The sequence below is a fragment of the Puma concolor genome, chromosome B4, assembly GCF_028749965.1.
Source record: "Puma concolor isolate L17-30 chromosome B4, mPumCon1.1.hap2, whole genome shotgun sequence".
Taxonomy (NCBI): Eukaryota; Metazoa; Chordata; class Mammalia; order Carnivora; family Felidae; genus Puma; species Puma concolor.
Window position 1 is genome coordinate 81,969,087 of NC_141673.1, and position 20,515 is coordinate 81,989,601.

At 40.0% G+C, this 20,515-nt stretch overlaps 3 protein-coding genes across 19 annotated transcripts in view; all 3 read right to left on the minus strand.

The window, feature by feature from the left end:
- MRPS35 (mitochondrial ribosomal protein S35) overlaps positions 1-9,772 on the minus strand; it is a 48,150-nt gene extending 38,378 nt beyond the window's left edge. For 2 of the 6 annotated variants that reach the window (XM_086713759.1, XM_086713761.1), the window contains exons 1-4: positions 9,616-9,772; positions 5,997-6,043; positions 3,990-4,157; positions 1,231-1,291 (exon numbers count right to left, since the gene is read on the minus strand). In XM_086713759.1, coding sequence (XP_086569885.1) covers positions 1,231-1,291; positions 3,990-4,157; positions 5,997-6,043; positions 9,616-9,727 — 388 coding nt within the window. In that variant the 5' untranslated portion in view covers positions 9,728-9,772. Of the gene's footprint in view, positions 1-1,230; positions 1,292-3,989; positions 4,158-4,803; positions 4,965-5,136; positions 5,298-5,996; positions 6,044-8,044; positions 8,155-9,615 lie in introns of those variants that run through there. The other 4 variants (XM_025930424.2, XM_086713762.1, XM_086713760.1 and 1 more) reach the window with 4 other exon arrangements.
- A 4,051-nt stretch (positions 9,773-13,823) lies between these two features.
- Positions 13,824-16,647, minus strand: REP15 (RAB15 effector protein). Its single transcript, XM_086713764.1, has one exon. The coding sequence runs from the start codon at positions 15,384-15,386 to the stop codon at positions 14,676-14,678; it is 711 nt and encodes a 236-aa protein (XP_086569890.1). The 5' UTR covers positions 15,387-16,647; the 3' UTR covers positions 13,824-14,675.
- A 1,154-nt stretch (positions 16,648-17,801) lies between these two features.
- Positions 17,802-20,515, minus strand: part of PPFIBP1 (PPFIB scaffold protein 1) — a 173,461-nt gene continuing 170,747 nt past the window's right edge. For all 12 annotated transcript variants that reach the window (XM_086713770.1, XM_086713768.1, XM_086713766.1 and 9 more), the window contains 3 exons: positions 19,808-19,987; positions 18,533-18,598; positions 17,802-18,154 (listed from right to left, as the gene is read on the minus strand). In XM_086713770.1, coding sequence (XP_086569896.1) covers positions 18,068-18,154; positions 18,533-18,598; positions 19,808-19,987 — 333 coding nt within the window. In that variant the 3' untranslated portion in view covers positions 17,802-18,067. The remainder of the gene's footprint in view (positions 18,155-18,532; positions 18,599-19,807; positions 19,988-20,515) is intronic.

Genomic DNA, 20,515 nt, shown 5'->3' on the forward strand with positions numbered 1-20,515 from the left:
ATTAGTTGGCAAGTAATTGTTCACAGTAGCCCTTATGATCCTTTATGTTTCTGAGATATCAATTGTAATGTCTCCTTTCATTTGCAATTTATTTGAGTCCTCTTTTTTCTTGGTGTGTCTAGTTAAAGGTTTGTATATGTTGTTTATCTCTTCAAAACACCAGCTCTTAGTTTCACTGATCTTTTTTCTTCCCTTTTTAGTCTGTACTTCGATTCTAATCTTTAGTCCCTTCTTTCTATTACCTTTGGGCTTAGATCTTTTTCTGGTTCCTTGAGGTATATATTAGGTTGTTTATTTGGGATCTCTCTTTCTTTCTTAATGCATGCTATCAGCTTCCGTTTTATTTTTTTAAATTTTTTTTTTTTCAATGTTTATTTATTTTTGGGACAGAGAGAGACAGAGCATGAACGGGCGAGGGGCAGAGAGAGAGGGAGACACAGAATCGGAAACAGGCTCCAGGCTCTGAGCCATCAGCCCAGAGCCCGACGCGGGGCTCGAACTCACGGACCGTGAGATCGTGACCTGGTTGAAGTCGGACGCTTAACCGACTGTGCCACCCAGGCGCCCCTCAGCTTCCGTTTTAGAAATGCCTTTGTTACATCCCATAAGTTTGGGTATGTTCTGTTTCCATTTTTATTTGTCTCAAGATTTTTAAAATTTTTCTTTTGATTTCTTCTTTGAACCAATGGTTGTTTAGGGGCATGTTGTTCAATTTCCATATATTTGTGAATTTTCCAGTTTTCTTCTTGTTATAGATTTCCAGTTTTATTCCAGGGTAGTCAGAGAAGATGCCTAATGTGACTTCAATATTTTAAAATTTGTTACAACTTGTCTTGTGGCCTACCACGTGATCTATCCTGGAGAATGTTTCCTGTGTGCTTGAGAAGAATGTGTGTATTCTGCTTCTGTTGGATCAAATTCTGTAAATGTCTGTTAAACACATCTGGTCTAATATATAGTTTACATCCAGTGTTTCTTTACTGATTTTCTGTCTAGATGACCTATCTATTGTTGAAAGTGGTGTATTGGAGTCCTCTACTGTTGTAATGCTATCTGTTTCTCCCTTCAGTTCTGTTAATACTTGCTTTATATATTTAGGTGCTACTATTTTAGGTGCATAAACATTTATGGATGTTGTATTCTCTTGATAAACTGACTCTTTTATCATTAGAAATGAGATTATTCTATTCAAAGTCAGTATTAACTTCATATACTAAAACAATTACTTACCTTTAAGAGCTTCACAGTGCTTTTTAATTGCTACAGGTGTCAAATGCAAAAAATTGGGGATCTAAAAGTGGAGAAATTTAAAGGATAAATTAGCCTAATGTCTCAAAAACATAAAGACAATGTTTTCTAATACTAAATCCTAAGCCCAACAAACTTTGTAATAAATAAAATCTAGTTTTTATGATATTAATTCTATTCCACATGTGTTGTGAATTTAGAAGACGAATTCCTTGAAATATAGATTCATGATGTATCTTATGATGATGATAGTGGGAAAAAATAAATGCTGTTTTTATAGTACTCTTCCTGCCATAATCTACAGATCTACATATTTTCCTTATAAAATTGAAAGGATTTAAGGACACACATTATTGTTTAATCATCCTAAGTCCCCTGGAATACACAGCATGGTGCTATATTTTCCACTTTGTACTTAACAGACATTTTATAAACTGAATAAATGAAGCTAGCAAGTCTTTACAGTTAATGAAATATGGTATACATTTATGATGATATATATTAGGAGCTCATTCACAGGGTCAATGGAAATTTAGGAAAGACCAAAGATATGAATCCTTCAAATAAATAATTAAGATTTCCTACCCTATTTCTTGAATAATGTTAAGCATCTGAAGAGTTTTAAAGAAACTCATTTGGACAGAAAATTTGAACAAGTAGAAATTTACTCCAAATATTATGCTTGGAATCTTGAGTGCTGATCAGAAATGTTTATTTTAATTAAGAGAAAATAGACACTGAAAATGGAAATTATGGGGTAGGTGACTTTATTTTCTATACCTCTATTGTTTAAAAATGAAAATATAGTCTCTCAAAATCATAGAAGTATAAAAATAGCTAATGTGTCCATAGAATTTATATTGGCACTGCTTCATGTACTCTGCATATATTAGCTTGGTTACTAAGCTTACCCAATAGCACCCCCTAGGAATACATCACATCACTGGACTAATAATATATATCGTTGATTCTTTTTTATAACTATAGTTCATTTATTTATTTTGAGAGAGCGCACACACATGCATGCATGCTAAAGAGACAGCAGGGGAGAGGCAGAGAGAGAGACAGAGAGACAATCTCAAGCAGGCTCTGTGGGGCTCAAATTCACAAATCGTGAGGTTATGACCTGAGCAGAAATCAAGAGTCAGATACTTAACCAACTAAGCTACCCAGACATCCCTATATAGTTGATTCTTAAAAAGGATGGCATACATTAAATGTTTGGATTTTTATGTTTATTAAAATATCATTCACAACCATTAGCATTATTACAGATATATTCCTAGCCTCTCTCACCTAGTGGTAGTTTCCAAAGGCCTTTTCTTTAAACTAAGTTCTTTTCTTTCACTTGAAGAAAAGATTAGTTCCCTCAATGTCTGTTTTTTTACATGTCTTGTAACATTCACATTTCCAAGTTTCATTTACTCATCTCTACCAGGAGACAACTCTTCCATTGTACCATCTCATTTTTTTATCATCACCTTTCAGCAAATTTTTTTTTTCAAGATTCTCATATATATGCTAAGTGAAATAGGCCAGAAAAAGACAAATACCATATGATTTCACTTATATGTGGAATCTAAAGAACAAAACAAAAAGCAGAAACAGACCCATAAATACAGAGAACTGATGGTTGCCAGAGGGAAGGGGCATGGAAGGATAAGAGAAACAGGTGAAGGGGGGTGGGAGACACAGGCTTCCACTATGGAATAAGTAAGTCATAGGGCTAAAAGAGCACAGAAATATACTCAACAGTATTTTAACAGTGTTGTATGGTAACAGATGGCAGCTACAGTTGTGGTGAGCACAGTGTAACACACAGATTGTGGAATCACTATGTTGTACACCTGAGACTAATGTAACATGGCGTGTCAACTATACTTCACTTAAAAACAAAAAAAAAAGAAGAAAAAGACTCTCATACAGTGGAAACCACAGTTCACCAATGACTACTGTATATAACAGGAACCATCTAAGATATGCATTCTCAGGCTAAGCATATTCATGTTTTCTTTAAAAAAGCTTACAGTTCATAAATCATTATAGATGCTACCAACTGAAGCATTTAATATGATGTATTTTGCTTCAAGAAATAAAGAAGTTTAAGGATTATAACAATATTAAATAATATTTTACCTTTCTGGATAGAAAAGTTTTAAAATCTCTCTCTTAAAAGATTTCAGGGGCGCCTGGGTGGCTCAGTCAGTTAAGTGTCCGACTTTGGCTCAGGTCATGATCTCATGGTCTGTGAGTTTGAGCCCTGCATCGGGCTCTGTGCTGACAGCTCAGAGCCTAGAGCCTGCTTCAGATTCTGTGTCTCCCTCTCTCTTGTTCCTCCCCGACTTGTGCCCTGTCTCTCTCTCTCTCAAAATAATAAACAAACATTAAAAAAAAAAAAGTAGATTTCAGACCCCAATTCTCATTCTCAAATTAGGTTATTTCACTTTCCTTAGTTCCACTTGAAAGATACAAAACCAAAAAGATATAATAGAGAAGAAAAAGCCAAAAGGGAAGCCATTGGACCAATTAATTATATTCTTAAATGCCTAGGATTCTTTGAATCTTCTTTACCATGGATAATCAGAATATATCATCCATTATAAACTGAAAAAAAAATTCAACTAAAATACAGTAAGCTGCTACATACTGAACCTTGAAGTACAAGGCAGGGTAGGCATGGGAAGAGGATCAGCATTTATTTAGATATAAAAATTAGCCAATAAAACAGTAACTTATCTTACCTTTAAAAGTTCTAGATTTCCCTCCTTTGCCATGGGCACCCCCCTTTTTACTGGATAACCCATTCGAACAGGAAGAGGTACAGCAGAAGGTTTAAATGGTGCTGCAACAGGATAAACACTAGGCCAGTCCAGGTCAACAGTCATTTTCTCTGTCCTAGGAGGTAATGCCTAAGGAATATAAAATAGTTACATATTTTAAATATGAACATGATCTTTAATCTTAGAGCAAAAAAACTGAAATCAAGAGAAACATAAGCAGAATAGCAACCTTCATAAAATCTGACCTTGCACAAAGCTGCCGCTGTTCAAATGTAAAAACACCAAACCTATCTAATATTTTTGCTTTGTTTCTGCAAACCCTCTGGGAAGGATCCCCTTGAATAGCACACATGTCCTTTACTAAAAATTTATTTCTATGGATTTACTCAGACTTTTAGCAAACTTTTTACATTTTGTTTGTGAAAGAGTAACAATGTATTTTGAAATACAGAAATTCCTCAACTTACAATGGGTTAATGTCCTGATAAACCCATCCTAAGTTGAAAATACTATAAGTCAAAAATGCATCAATACACCTGACATACTGAGCAAGCTTACTGTAGCCTCCTTTAAATGTGCTCAGAACACTTAAGCCTACATTTGGGTAAAATCATCTAACACAAAGCCTATTTGAATACTGTACTGCAAGTGAAAAAAAGAATGGTTATATGGGTACAGAATAGTTGTTAAGGGTATTGGTTACTTATGCTCATGACTGTGTGGCTGACTGGGAGCTATGGCTCACTGTCACTGCTGTGAAACTAAAGTTTCGTACCAAATAATGCTAGTCCAGGAAAAGATCAAAATTCAAAATTCCAAGTACAGTTTCTACTGAATGCGTACTGGTTTCCACCACCATAAAGTTGAAAAATCGTAAGCTGAACCACAGTAGGCTGGTGACTACCTACAGTTTTTAGAACTTCTTTGATGGAAGTCAGGACATGAAGGGATACTGAAAATTTGGAAATAAAGGAAATAAGAAATGAATAACAAGAGCTTGGAAATAAGTAAATTAGGGTGAAATTAGCTGAATAAATACATAATGAGAAATTATAACTCTGTCCCAGAGGATAGCTATATGATAGTTTAGTCAATCACATTAACATACACATATTTTTTTAAAAACTGTATTCATTGGGGCGCCTGGGTGGCTCAGTCAGTTAAGCATCCAACTTCGGCTCAGGTCATGATCTCGCGGTTCGTGAGTTTGAGCCCCGCGTCGGGCTCTGTGCTGACAGCTTGGATCCTGGAGCCTGTTTAAGATTCTGTGTCTCCCTCTCTCTCTCTCTCTGACCCTCCCCCGTTCATGCTCTGTCTCTCTCTGTCTCAAAAATAAATAAACGTTAAGAAAAAAAATTTTTTAAATAAAAAAAAAATAAAACCTGTATTTATTAGAAGGGCATGGCCAGCATACATAAGAAGGTTGAAGAAAGCAAAACGCCAATTGGCAATGCCAAACAAAGCAGTATCAAAACCAGTGTAGTGTATGTCCTAGAAGCAGGGAATATTCCTGTGAAAATAACTACTCTAGATAATTATAATTCGGTGCAATTTAGCCATTTAACTTCCATCTAATAATATGCCTCTGTTCATACTCAACAAGTTACCTAATAATTTGGATTCTTCCATAGAGTTGCCGACAGGGTAAAACCAAACTGGGTTAGATTAATATACACATCCCAGACTTCATGATTATTAAAGGCATCATCAAAAATAAGTCTATATTCTAGTTTATATACCTATTTCCTGGAGTGTATGAGTGAGCTCACCTCTCAAAGATGATCCATTCTTGGAGTACTGACAAAAACCGGTCCAGACTGCAGACAAGGTTCTGGCAGTCACCATGTAAACACCCCCTTTGAAAGTCTTCTTGGGCAGCACCCTTCTGCCTCATCGTGAATATCTGTCTCATTTTAGAACTTCAGAAACCATTATGATAGTATATAGCAGACAACATTAATTGTTTACCTTTCTTCTCAGTGGTCTTTCATATCTGGATGCTCTGCCTGCGGTACCTAGAAGACAACATAATAGTTACAGAGAACTGTATAATGCAGACTGTTCAACACTGATGATGATCCTGTAACTCTCAGATAATTTCAGGTATTCAGTAATACAAAAAGGAAACAATAATCCATTTTCTGTGAGCTTGGGACTAACTCATCTTAATGAAAATGAAAAGTCAGAAATATTTAGGAAAATTCCCAAGTTATTTAAACATAAAGTATATTGTGACTGATGATATAGTGAATTTATCATCTAATGAAATATTTTCAATAAATTCTAAAGTCTATAGTCAAATTAACTCACTTTCCCAAGTTAAAACATCTAGTTAGAAATAACTATGCTGCATTTTTAAAGGTAACTGATTTGAATTTTTTTTTTTTTAACGTTTATTATTTTGAGAGAGAGAACATGAGCAGGGGAGGGACAGAGAGAGAAAGAGGGAGGCACAGAATACGAAGCAGGCTCCAGGCTCTGAGCTGTCAGCCACAGAGCCCGATGCAGGGCTGGAACTCATGGACCACGAGATCATGACCTGAGCCAAAGTGGGACACTTAACCGACTGAGCCACCTAGGTGCCCCCAGAACTGCCAATGTTACAATAATGCCGATAACAGTAAAACTCATAGCCGTTCCTAATAAGTCACATACCTATAGAAGAGGGCAAATTACTTACAGTATATACCTTTCATAATACTACCTTATGCCTCTCTAAATAAATGTTTTGCTACATTACAGTAATAATGGCTATAATTATTTAGCACTTTCACATGCCATACACTATGCTACGTACTTTTCACTCTTATCTCATTTAATCTTACTGTTCACAATAACTGTTAAGTACTATTATTATCCTTATTTAGAGGTAATTTACAGCCAAGAAAACTAAGGATCGAAGAGTCAGGGTGACAATAGCACAGCACACAAGACTCTTCACACTCTGAACCACTTCTATCTCTAACTTCATCTCCCTTCACAAGGTCCCACAGTTACACTGGACTTCTAGTACCAGACCCTTTGGACTTTCTCCAAATCTAATGTTTTCTCTACCTGGAATGTGTCTCCTTTCCCTCTGCCTGGTTTCTGTCTTCAGCTGACAAATCCTTTTTTTTTTTTTTTTAATTTTTAAAAAAAATGTTTATTTATTTTTTAGAGAGAGAGACAGAGTATGAGCAGGGGAGGGGGAGAGAGAGAGGGAGACACAGAATCTGAAGCAGGTTCCAGGCTCTGAGCTGTCAGCAGAGCCTGACATGGGACTCAAACCTGTGAACTGTGAGATCATGACCTGAACTGAAGTCGGATGTTTAGTTGAGCAACTCAGGCACCCCTTCATCGGACAAATTCTTACTCATTCTGTGATAGTAATTCATTTATTCATTCAAAAATCATTTCAGTGATATTGTGTACCAGAAACTGAGAAAGCAGCAATGAGCAAGAGAAACACAGACCCTGCTCTCACAGAATGTAGAGGCTGTCAAATAAGATAACTATTTATCAAGTAATTTCAATAAAGTCATAAATATAAATGACAACAAATAGCAGGGGACCAAACTCAGTCAATTAGTTGGGGGAAATCTCCCTGAAGAACTGGACTTTAAGCTAAAACCTTAAGGATGAGCAGGAGGTAACCCTGGGAACAGGCAAGTGAGAGAAAGTATCCTATGAAGAAAGGGGAAATGGAAAATCAATATTAAAAAGTTCAGTATGGTTGAAATTTAAGAAGAGAACAGAAAATGCACTGAGAAAAGAGGCTGGAAATATTCAACAGGCACCTCAACTATAACACATCATTGACAGAGCTCTTGATTTCTTATTCCGGTCTTCCCAATCCCTGTAAATGATATCTCCGTTCATCCAATTGCTCAGGACAAAAATCTAACATGCTTCCTAAGACTTTTCCTCATGCCTCATCAAATACCAAATCCATCAGTAAGTCCTCTTAGCTATACCTTCAAAATATATCCCACATTTAACCACACCGCCTTCTCTGCTATCACCTCAATCTAACTCACCATCATTTCATTTGGACTACTGCAATAGCTTCCAAACTGATCTCTCCTGGATTCCATTTTTTTCCCCCTAAAGTTGGGTCTCCATACCGCAGTCAGTGAGTGATCTTTTAAAAGATAAAGTACATTGTATCACTTCTGTGTTCAAAACCTTCCAGTATAATACCAAACTTATAATAAAATCCAAGCCAAACGCCTAAAAGCCTTTGGGGGATCAGATCATTACTTACCAGTCTCCTGAGTTCACTCACCTCCAAGTTGACTTTCTTTCTGTTCCTTGATCACACCCCTAAGCTCCTTTTCACTCCTGGTCCCTTGCAGTTGCAGTTCCCTCCACACACAAACACATACACACCACCACGGGTTCTGCTCAAATGTCACTTCTCCAGGGAGGTCTTTCCTGACTACTCAATCTTTTCCTACTCTATAACCAGTACTCCTCCAATCCATCGTTCTCAATACCCTGCTTTATTTTTCTTCATAGCACTAATCACCACCTGACATTGTACTGACGTTGTTTTGTTTATAGTTGGATTTCCTAAAAGAATGTAAACTTCATTAGGTGAGAGACCTTGCTATATCCCCGTATAACACTACCTAGCACACAGTACCGAAGGAATAAAAAAAATCCAATAAAAGAGCCATGCATTAAGACTACGGAGCCACTCTGACAAGGTAAGGAATTTATCACATCTTAAGCAATGAGAAACCTTTTCCTGATTTTGAACAAGGGAGTGGCAAGCTAAGATTCTTTTTGAATACTTCACTCTGGTTGCTGTGAGAATTCAATGTAGGAGAACAAGGGCAGAAACAGGGAGCAGTAAAGAAACTACTGTAAAAGTGAGAGATGGTGGCCTAGACTAAACTGTTGGTTATACGAAAATGAGAGATGTTTTAGAAGGTATCATGGATAGCACAGGACATGCCCCCTTCCTGACTAAGCTTTCCGTGACTCTTGTGAGCTCATCCTCAAAACCCCTCTGTTACTCTATTCACGCTTCCATTACAACACCTCATACTTCACAGTATGATTCCGTTAACAAATCTGTCTTTTCCACAGACTCCTCCAAGGCAAGAACGGTATCTTGAATGAAGGTTATCTCAATAATGCCTGTTGAATGAAGGTCATCCCATTTGGTGGCATAGCTAAGGCTGGAATTCAGAGCTGCAGTTTGTTCAGGGACAACTGTATGCTTCTCTTAACGTTCGGGAAAATCCGTGGTTCAACACTGCCCAACAAACATCACCGAGCACTAGTAACTGGAGTGACCCCGTGCCAAAGGCCGCGCAAGGGAGCACCAGGAAGCGCGCAGGTGACGGGGGAGGGAGGAAGCAAGCTCGCCACGCCCAGAGCACCCAGAAGCAGAAATCGGCGACTAGGAACCCGGCGACACGGGCGCAGAGGTCAGACCCACACCTGCGGCTTTCCTACCGGGAGGGCCAGCGGCAGGCTAGCAGAGGACGTACCGGCTTTCCCCCAGGCGGCAGGGCCTCTGCCACCGCGGTGGCCATCATGGATTCGGTATGCCGCCCTCTCTCCCCCAAAGCCCGGAGGCGACGCAACAGACACTCACGCGGGCTTGGTATCGCAGAGCGGGTGGCCGGAGACACGGCGGTGCAGAAGGCACGCAGGGTCCTGGCCGCTGGCTGCAGGGCCAGCCACGCGGGGAGTGTGGCGGCCGCCATGGCTGCGACGACGGCAAGCCGGATGGGACAAGCGCAGCCTGGCGTTAAGGGGAGGGTGTGCGGCCGCTACCGCGCAGGTTCGCTTCGACTTGCCCCGCCTCCAGGGGGAAGAAACAGAAAACACGTGGGCCTGCAAAGTCAGAGCTGGAGTTAAATGTGCAAGAAGGTAGCACCCAAATAGGAAAAAGTAATGAAAACAACAAGGTTGAAAAAGGAATCGAAGCGGTCAGTCCAAAGAGGACCGTAAGAGATGAGGGAAATGTGGCTTACAGAGGGCAAATGTGGTCTGGGTGGGATTTAAGATAGCCCAGGAGCCTGGCAGTTTATGTTAGGGCCCTGCTCCTTTGCAGTTGCTGCTTATCCACACACTTTCTTGGTTTAAAGAAGCCTTGAGCTGGTGCAAGTGATATACTCTAAGGACGAGGCAGTATCTGATAGTAGTTAAATGGATAGCCTCTTGAGCCAGACTACTTGAGTTTAAAACTTGACTTCATTTTTACGTGGCTGGGTTGATCCTAATCAAGTTAATACATCCAAAACTCTGGGGCACCTGGGTAGTTCAGTCGGTTAAGCACCTTAAGCGCCTGACTTCGGCTGAGGTCGTGATTTCACGGTTCGTGGGTTCCAGCCCCACATCGGGCTCTGTGCTGACAGCTCAGAGCTTGGAGCCTGCCTGGGACCCTGTGTCTTCCACTCTGTCTGCCCCTCACCTGCTCACATTGTGTCTCTCTCTCAAAAATAAGTATTTTTTAAAAATTTAAAAATAAGGTTTAACAGTTCCTTCTGGAGATTCTGAAAGAGAATCTGTTTATGCCTCCCTCCTCGCTTCTGATGGTTTCCTGGCAGCCCTTGGCTTGTAGACACAGGACTCCAGTCTCCTTCTGTCTTCACTTGGTGTTCTACCCTCTCCTCTTTTTAAGATTCAAAGCATGGCCTTTTAGTCAGATAGATAGCAGGCTGGAATCCAGGCTCTGTTTCATTGTGATCTGGGGAAAATCTACCTAACATGTCTGAGCTTCAGTTTCGTGGAAAATGGGAACAATAATATTTTCCTCAAGACTGTTGTGATTAAGTAGTTATGTTTCAAAAGGCAGAATATAAATAGTGGCCACTGGAATTAATCTCAGGGTCAATACAGCAGCCATTTTTGCTCTCTCCAGTATGTATGTTTCAGTAGGATGAAGTGCAAGACCTATCCCATACAAATTTAGGGACAAAAGAAGTATGAATCCTTATGGAATTAGTTTATATTCAGAGATTTCTCAATTTCTGAGCAAGAAGTTGAGTCTTAGGTCCTCACTCTGCCTTCCTGTGTTTCCTTTTTGTTGTACTGTCTCTGTAAGACATTAGTAGACAGACATGACCAGAGTTAGAGGAGCTAGAGAAATAGTGATTGTTTTCCTAAGCATTAAGTACAATAAGGCTCATTCTATATTGAGTTATCTCATTTGTAATGCTGTCAACAGGCAATAATAATGTTTCAATGCAGTGTAAAGAATAAAGCATGTAGGGGTGCCTGGGTGGCTCAGTGGGTAAAGCATCTGACTCTTGACTGGCTCAGGTCATGATCTCACCGGTTTGTGTTTGAGCCCCCCTTCTGGTTCCACACTGACAGTGCAGAACCTGCTTGGGATTTTCTCCCTCTCTTTCTCTCTCTCAAAATAAATAAACTTAAAAAAAAAAAAAAAGAATAAAGCATGCACATAGGAGTCACTAAGAATTACATCATTTTTCAGTTGGAAAAATTCTTAAATGTGCACTCACTTATGATAAAAATCTTCGGCTTTCATGACCAAATAATTCAACATATTGCAGAAGACAAATGGAGTCATGGGGATGCAACTCACACTTAGAGGAACCCCGTGTTTGGCTTAGAGTTCTGCTATCCCTGTCTTGAAGTTATTGACAATTTAAATTTTTTAAATTATTTTTGAGTGAGCAGGGGAGGGGTAGAGGGGGGTGGGGGAGAAGATTTGAAGCAGGGTCTGTGCTGATGGCAGAGATCCCGATATGGGGCTGAAACTCACAAAATGTGAGATCATGACCTGGGCCGAAGCCGGATGCTTAACAGACTGAGTCACCCAGGTGCCCTGAAATTATTGACAATTTTAAAACAAAGGGCCACACATTTTCAGTTCATACGGGGCTCCACAAATTATGCAGCCAGTCCCATGTGGAATAATTTTAAATATTAAGGTTTTTGATAATGGGTTATTATATTTAAACCATAGGTTAATCCGATGACTTTCTGTCAGAGAGCTTTTGGTCAAAACCATCATTTTTCTAAAAAGTGAGTGAATGGAGAATGTTTACTTACAAGCATGGTTAATAGACAATATCCAGGTATGTGAATGGACCTTGAAATCTAAATATCCATCAAAATAATATTGCTTAAATATTTTAAGGTATATACATACAACACAGAGTGCTACTTGCACACATGGAAACCTAATCCTGACTGCACATTATAATTACCTCAAGACATTTAAGAAAACTTGTGTAGGCCCTCACTCCGAAATGCATTGGGTTTTTGGTTTTGCTTTTAAGTTTCCCAAGTGAATCTAGTATATAGGCAGGATTGAAAATCACTGATGTCAGCCTTAAAGAGGACTGGGTGGGTATAAATTGATTAGCATGGAGTATTGTCCAAAGTATATAGTTGTTTTAAAAAATGCAGGTTATGGATCATATAATTCCATTTGTGTCAAATATTTTTAATATGCAGTACATGTTCTGTAAAGTAACAGCAAACTGGAGGGAATAGATGTGCAAAGAGGAGGTGAGATTCCTGAAGCCTTAACTTTGTATACTTCTGTCCCTTTTTACAGCAAAATACACATTTTTTAAAAAATGTGCTATCTTAAATCAGGGAAAGTTTCACTTATGATCTCACGGTTCATGGGTTCGAGCCCCATGTCAGGCTCTGCATTAACAGTGCAGTGCCTGCTTGGAATTCTCTCTGTCCCCTCTCTCTCGGCCCCTCCCCCACTATCTCTGTCTCAAAGTAAATAAACTTAAAAGTAAATAAGTAAAATTTTTAAAAAAGACATGGTAAGCCTTTGACTTATATCTTCCAGCTGTTTAGAACATGAATATCTATAATTTGTATTATTAGAGTCTTCGACATTTTCATCAGCTTACAATTTAGTATAGAAAATGTCGTCACAAGCATTGTCTCCTTTGTATTAGTTGAAGTAAGTCCCATTTACAAATAAGAAAACAAAGAGTTAAGTCACCAGACTCTGCTCTTTAGATAATTCAACTCAAACCTACATCTGATTTCAAGCTGAAGGTTGTTTTTACTATACTAACTACTTTCTTGATAGCTTACTCTACACAGCATTGCTACAGATAGGGGTCACTATATGCCAAGGAAACATTAATTGGGTATTCTAACCTTCCAGGCACAAAGTGCAGGGCTTTATTTCTTCCTTTGCGTACATCTGTAATATTTAAGAAATTTGGAAAGACAGCATTCTGATTGTGATGCATTTCATATTCTTCATCCAATCATCAGCAAACGCTGTAAGCTTTACCTTCGACTATTCCTAGATCTGACCTTTTCATCCCTCCTCCCGTACCACTTTGATCCTTTTCCCTCTTATTATAATAGCTTCCTAGTTGCTCCCTGGGCTCTGCTTTCACTCTTTCCTCCCCACAATCTAGTCTCCAGCCAGCAATCAAGTGAGGGTTTTGAATTGTAAAGCAGATCGAGGCATTTCTCTCCCTTTATCACTCAGAATAAAATCAAGTTCTTACAAGTATGTGCTTCAATCACATCAACTCCACTCCTGTTTTAGCCCTTTGCCTTTACAGCTCTCTAAGCCTAGAACATTCTTTCCCAGATTTATCTGCTCTGATGCTTTCCCTCTTCATTGAGACCTCTGGTCAATTACCCCCTTCTCAGAGGTCTCCCTTACCCACCCCATATAAAGTAGCACATCCTCACCCTCGATCCCTTTATCCACGCTTTATTTTCACATAACACCCAATATACTTGTTTAAGTATATACACATATATTTGCTTTTGGATAGTCTTCCACCATTAAAAGAGAGACTGCCCAAGAGTAGGGACCTTGTTCTTTTTACTACTGGGTTGGAAAGGCGCAGGACAGGGCCTAACATATAATCATTTACCAGTCATGTGAGTGAATCTTTCATTTTCACTTTTAAGCATTTTTTTTTTTTTTGCTTCTGCTGTTAGTTTTCCTCCCTTAAAGTACTAGAATTCTACCCAGGCTTTTAAGCAAAGATGGTTTTTATAAGTGAATACACTTTACTTACTGTAAATGCTAAACAAATGTTAATCATCATTACAAGGGATTGCTATAGGGGTCACTGTGTTTAAATCCTAGAAAAAGCTGACACTCAAGTGAGTGCCAAAGTGAATCCCACCAAGATCCTCTGTGCACAGAGAAAGCAGCTGGGGATGAGCTGGGAGCAAAGGCAGAGCTTAGGGGAAGAAAGGGGAATGAGGTTTTGCCTAGGAGTCCTGGAATGAAACTGGTATTGTAAATGTAATTAAACCTGTTCTGTAGTCCATGAGACTGCATGGCACCACCTCACCCCAGCCACCTTCCACCCGCAGCAGTAAAAATATATTTTACACTTTCAAGTTCTAGACTTATTATAATAAAGACACATTTTTTAAGCAAATCAAACTTTAAGGGTGACTTTATTATCCCCTCCTCCCATTTTTAAAATTGAATAAAGGAAATTGTAACTTTTCCCTGCAATGTAGGCAGGGTTTTTCCCTCTCCGTAGTCATGACATTATATTTTTTGACCCAGGTGATCATTTTCATTCAATGGAGGGTGGGTGTAAAAAAAAAAAAACAAAAACAAAAAAACAACATATCCCATGCTGGGATGATGCAAGTGTGTGAGCTTGCCTATTAGAATATTTTTTCTTTTTGCCTTACAGGCCAGTCTGATTGTGCACATCCAGTTCAGAGGATGCTAATATAAACCTTGCCCACCTCTCTCAGCCCATCTTTCTTACTCAGACAGTTTCCAAGCAGCTCTCTGATGGAGACACAGTCTTCAGTTTCCCGGACAAATTGCGCCACGGCCTTTGCTCCTGGCAGATGGCCCCTCACTGTCTCACTTTTGACACTGTCCAGGACAACTCCTCTGATGTCTTTGGGCTTTCCTGGCACACCAAAGATGATAAATAGGCCCAGGCAATCCTCTCCTATCAAGTTACAGAAATCTTCCAGCTTATCGAATCTACTTCTCTTCCTGGAAGGCTCCTCTGGCCCGGGTTCTGGATGTGAGAAGTCGCAAGGCTTAGAAACCACAGGAGGAAGAGTAGACATCTGCACGGTCTGCACTGCCAGCTGCAGCCTTATTTGCTTATCGGATCCCCAGAAGGTCCAAATCCAGTCTGCCCCAAACAGTACGGCTTGGTGCTTGGACATCTTGGTGGTGGTGAGCCACTCATCAACTCCCTTTTCTTGGCAGAAGGTGACAAAGTGGATTAAGAAGATCTCATTCAGAGTGTTTGAAGCTGGGCACAGGTTGCTCAGAGGATCTTCAAATCCAAGGTAGTCCTTCAGTTTCTCAGCCGCATGGACTATCGCCTCGCTGACAACCTCACCGACGCTGAAAACCTCTGTGCCGTCTTTCAGAGCCAACTGTTGTGATGGTTTTTGCCCCATGTTCTCTGCAACCCATCAAGACTGCTTCCGAAGGTCACACGTGTGATCCTCATTCAGAGTGACTTCTTTTCCAGATTCAAAATCTTACAACGAAGTCACATCTGTTAACGTGGGCCCAGTTTTCCGACTCCACATTTATGTGGGGTAGCTAAGCGTATCTACACACAACTAAGCAAACACGTTAGGTCTCCCTGTTTGCCAATGAGGCGTGTTGTATTCATACAGATTCCTGCTGGCTTATTAAGTGAGAGATAACTAACCTTCACCAAAAACATCTGTTCCTCTCTAGTTCTAGTCACTCAACTTTTAATATTTGGCAATCTCTTCCAAGACAGGTTTCCACTTTTCAGATTTTACTTAAATTAAAAGTAGCATTCAGTTTTTTAAAGAACCATACACCTCCTTCCATACAACTAATGTCTTCAACTTTGCTGGTGAGTCCTTTCCCTTTGCTTTTCCGATAACCCCTCTGCCGTGATTCCTCACCCCCGCCCCAGCCCAGCAGCCTGTTTCCTTTCATACAGAAATTCCTCTGAGTCCTCACATTTCTACCTGTTGATACGTGCTATAAGCCTCACCTCAATAAACGTATGGGAGTTTGTGAATTATAAAGCATTTGTGTCACTGTTCTCTACACCAGAAATAAAGCCCCATGGGTATTCTGAACAAAGGAAAATAAAGTCACAGACAACAAAAATGAGGCAATCATCAATTGACTTTATTTCTTTTCATATGGTAATACCAGCAGTGTACAACATTTCGTAAATAAAATATATATCGTCAAAAAAATCTGAACTTTATCACATATCATCAGTTATGTTACACTGTCCTGAATAAAGAATATTTGGCATCTATAACAGTCTCCTGGTATTGTGTTAACCAGGTTTGGATAAGAAACTGTTTTTCAAATGGTGACAGATGTTTGCATTAAAATAAAACACTAATATGTAAGGAGTCCAATACAGTTACCAAACGACTAGTGGGGAGCAAAAGATTATTATTAGCATCAAATCATTTTAGTAATGAATAAACAGCAATTTAGTTCGACAGGCCCTTGTTGAAAAGCTTGATAACTTGCTAATAGCTTGCGAGATCACACAACCGACATTCAAACAGAATTTATAAGCACGTCCACTGGCGTATATGGAACTGTCCCCCTGTGCCAGTTTGTGAAAACCTGTCTTTCCCAGGTTGGCTATTAGGAGAAGTGATGTAGTAGTGAATAAAACATAGAATAATTTTTCTAATACCCCTTAAAAAGTGATAGGGGCGCCTGGGTGGCGCAGTCGGTTAAGCGTCCGACTTCAACCAGGTCACGATCTCGCGGTCCGGGAGTTCGAGCCCCGCGTCAGGCTCTGGGCTGATGGCTCAGAGCCTGGAGCCTGTTTCCGATTCTGTGTCTCCCTCTCTCTCTGCCCCTCCCCCGTTCATGCTCTGTCCCTCTCTGTCCCAAAAATAAATAAACGTTGAAAAAAAAAAAAATTTTTAAAAAAAAAAAGTGATAAACAGTCATTTCTTGATAAATGATATTTGGGCCCTGTGCGACCAACAATCATGAACTACATTTTCATATCGCAATACAGCCATTATAAAACTCATGTTGTAGCCTCAGACTTATTGAGCCCTGGGACAAAATGTCCAAATATTCAGCTTCTTAAAAAAAAAATCTCATTCATTGATAGCCTGAGAAATGTACGTTCAATAACATAAGGTAGACAGTTAGTGTTTTGATGTAATGAACTATTTAGCAAAGAGGAAAACAAGAAGCTTTAATACTGTAAAGGTTTTTGTTTTGTTTTGGTTTCTTCAGAAATCATTTCTATGTCTACATTTTGGGGGAACTCCTGAATGCATTCAAGTTAAGAGTATTTAAATGTCTCTTGAGTTCTTCCTTTGGAGGTAAAAGGATCCAAGATTAAGGTTGAACTTCTTCACTCTTCAACAATTTTGTGATGTATCATCAAGGGAGGGGTATTTCAGATATACTAATTTGGTTGGAATGATCAACAGCATTACAATTCAGTTGTGGAGAAGGAAAGATCATCCCAACCTTTCCATGAAACCAGCTGGTCCATGAAAATTCTGATCGCTGTGTTTGCTTTTCACCATCTGCCTTATGTCACAAGATAAAAGTTCTATTTTCTATGTACTAAATATGTACACATATTTTAAAAAATATATAAAAAAGGACCACGGGAGGCAAGGGGAGGTGTGGCTGGCACTCAGCGGGCACACTGAATGCTTAAAGAAATTCCACCTATTGATTTTGAAAGCAGACGATGCTCTGCTTTGATGGCTGTGGTGCTGTCACACGGACGGACGCAGACGTGACAGAGTCATTCACAGACTGCTTCCTGCTTCCCACATCCTGCATACCGTGAAGGGGAATGGCAACACGACGGTAAAACACTCATATTAAATGCAATACTTTAAATATAATATATCACAGATTTGTACATTAAATAGAAGAAAAACGATTATCGTCTCATTCACCAGTGTCTCCTTTTTCGTGGCGTCTTCAGAACGGGCACATACCCCCTGCTTTCGGTTTCCACTTCCACATGAGAAGTTGGAATAATAGACAGTAAACAATCTGCTGCTTGTTATGTGTTCTGTGAGTGTTTGAGAAAGAAGGTGGAGAAAAGGCGAGGGGCTCCTGATGCTCATTTGAGGGCCGTGGTTTAAACGTTGGAGTCCTCGTCGGTGATGCTGGCACTGGGGGAACGGGCGGCAAAGTCTCTGAACATGTCGTCCTCCTTTAACATGTGCTGGGAAACAAGGAGACGGGGGTCACACACACTGGGAGCCACGAGCTCAGAACTACACATCCTCCATGAAACATGTAGTCCTTTGGGGTTATTTTTTTAATTTTTTTTTTAACGTTTATTTAATTTTTGAGACAGAGAGAGACAGAGCATGAATGGGGGAGGGTCAGAGAGAGAGGGAGACACAGAACCAGAAGCAGGCTCCAGGCTCTGAGCTGTCAGCACAGAGCCCGATGCAGGGCTCGAACTCACGGACCACGAGATCATGACCTGAGCCGAAGTCAGCCGCTTAACCGACTGAGCCACCCAGGCGCCCCCTTTGGGATTATTTTTAAACATATCTTGGAGAATTAACATTTTAAACTCATTTTATAGACTTACCGTTAGATTGTTGATGCCTTCAGAGAACGCACCTATCTGTCTCACTGTCCCTTCTGAATCTTCCATCTGCAAAGAACATACCATAACATGACCTCCTCATTTGCACAATTTCAAAGAAAGCACAGCAAAGTGAGCAAAAGTCTAAGAATAACGTGAGTGACACTGAATGGGATGGGTGCAACAGAACACTTCTCTCTTTTTTTAAAATGTTTATTTATTTTGAGAGAAGAGAGAGGGAGGGAGGACAAGGGGGACAGACAGAGGGAGGGAGGGAGAAGGGGGAGGGGCAGAGAGAGAGAGAGAGAGAGAGAGAGAGAGAGAGAGAGAGAAAGAATTCTAATCAGGCCCCATGCCCCCAGCGCAAAGCCCGATGTGGGGCTCAATCCTACCAACTGTGAGATCATGACCCAAGCAGAAATCAAGAGTCAGGGGCACCTGGGTGCCTCAGTCAGTTGAGTGTCTGACCTCAGCTCAGGTCATGATCTTGCAGTTCGTGAGTTTGAGCCCCATATTGGGCCGCTGCTGTCAGCCTGTCAGCTCAGAGCCCACTTCAGATCCTCTGTCCCCCTCCCTCTCTCTGCCCCTCCCCTGCTTGTGCTCTCCTAAAAATAAATAAATACTAAAAAACAAAGGAAAAAAGAAAGAAATCAAGAGTCAGATGCTTCACCGACCGAGCCACCCAGGTGCCCCACAACAGAACACTTCTGATGAAACCTCCTTTCGTTATTGTAACCAGACATTAAATACTAGATGAAACAAGACTACCACATATAGTGCAATGCTCTGATGTTGACAATGACACCAAAGGATTGGTGTTGAAAGGGTAGTATTCAAATCCATGACTTCATACTGAAAAGGCTAACAGCTGTGTATTTCTGACTTGATTTAACACACAGATTTCCTTAACACAGAGACGATATAACATAGGTGAATAGCTCAGGCTTTGGAGCTGGCCTGGCAAGTTGGAATCCCAGTTCTTCTAGCAGCTCTTCTATCTTGGGTAAGTTACTGAATCTGTGCCTCGGTTTCCTTCTCTCTAGAATGAGGATAACCATGCTCTGTAGGTTTTAGGGTCACCATGAAAGTTAATATATGTTATGTGCTCAGGAGAGTGCCTGAAACATAGTAAGCAATCTGGAAGTTGTTGACTATTACCTTATCATTATCTTTATTTTATGGTGTTTGAGGAAAAACTGATTAGTAGACATAGTGCATGAAGTTTCCATTTTAGTGTTTCAATGCTGGAGGAACTTTCGTATACAGTGTTGCATTTACCTGCTCTAACCGGTCTAACTCATCTTCATCATACAGGCGCATGTCCAAACCAGGTTTAAATCCTTTCTTGCATGTACTTCCTGATGCCTGTCCCAATTCCATTGGACAAACATATTCTTCCCCATCTTCCTGTTTCTTCTTTCTCAGATTCCCAAAATTGCTGAAGGTCAGTTTCTTTGGCTTTAAAAGAAGAGCAAACATACAGGGATTTCATAAAATCCATGTGGCAAAAGATCAATAACATGCGTAATTATGCATTCCAACTACAGAGAAAATCAGTCGGATGATTCCATTGGTGTAACAAACATAAAAGCATCCTGGGTGTATGACTGACGCACCCAAGTATGATAACTAATCCTTATTATGAAGCTCAGAAGCCTAAGCTTGTTCTCCTCATTCATACCAATTAGCTGGGTAGTCACTGTGAAAAGTCAAAAATGTCAAGAGCCTTGGTTTTGATTAAACAGGACTTCATGCAATGAGATGTCTCAGAGATGAATCCAATTTTGCAAGGTTTTCCCATCTAAAATGAGCACAAGAAAATGGACCTGACTTGTATTTTCTTTTCGGGGAAGCTATGATTATCGTAGACGCCTGTTATGCTTCCGTAACAGGATTGGTGGCTGTTAGAAGAATCCTCGCTCATTTGGAGACAGAACTTCCAGTGATACTTGGAAGAGAAATTCCATAAGCAGATGGTGATCAGGC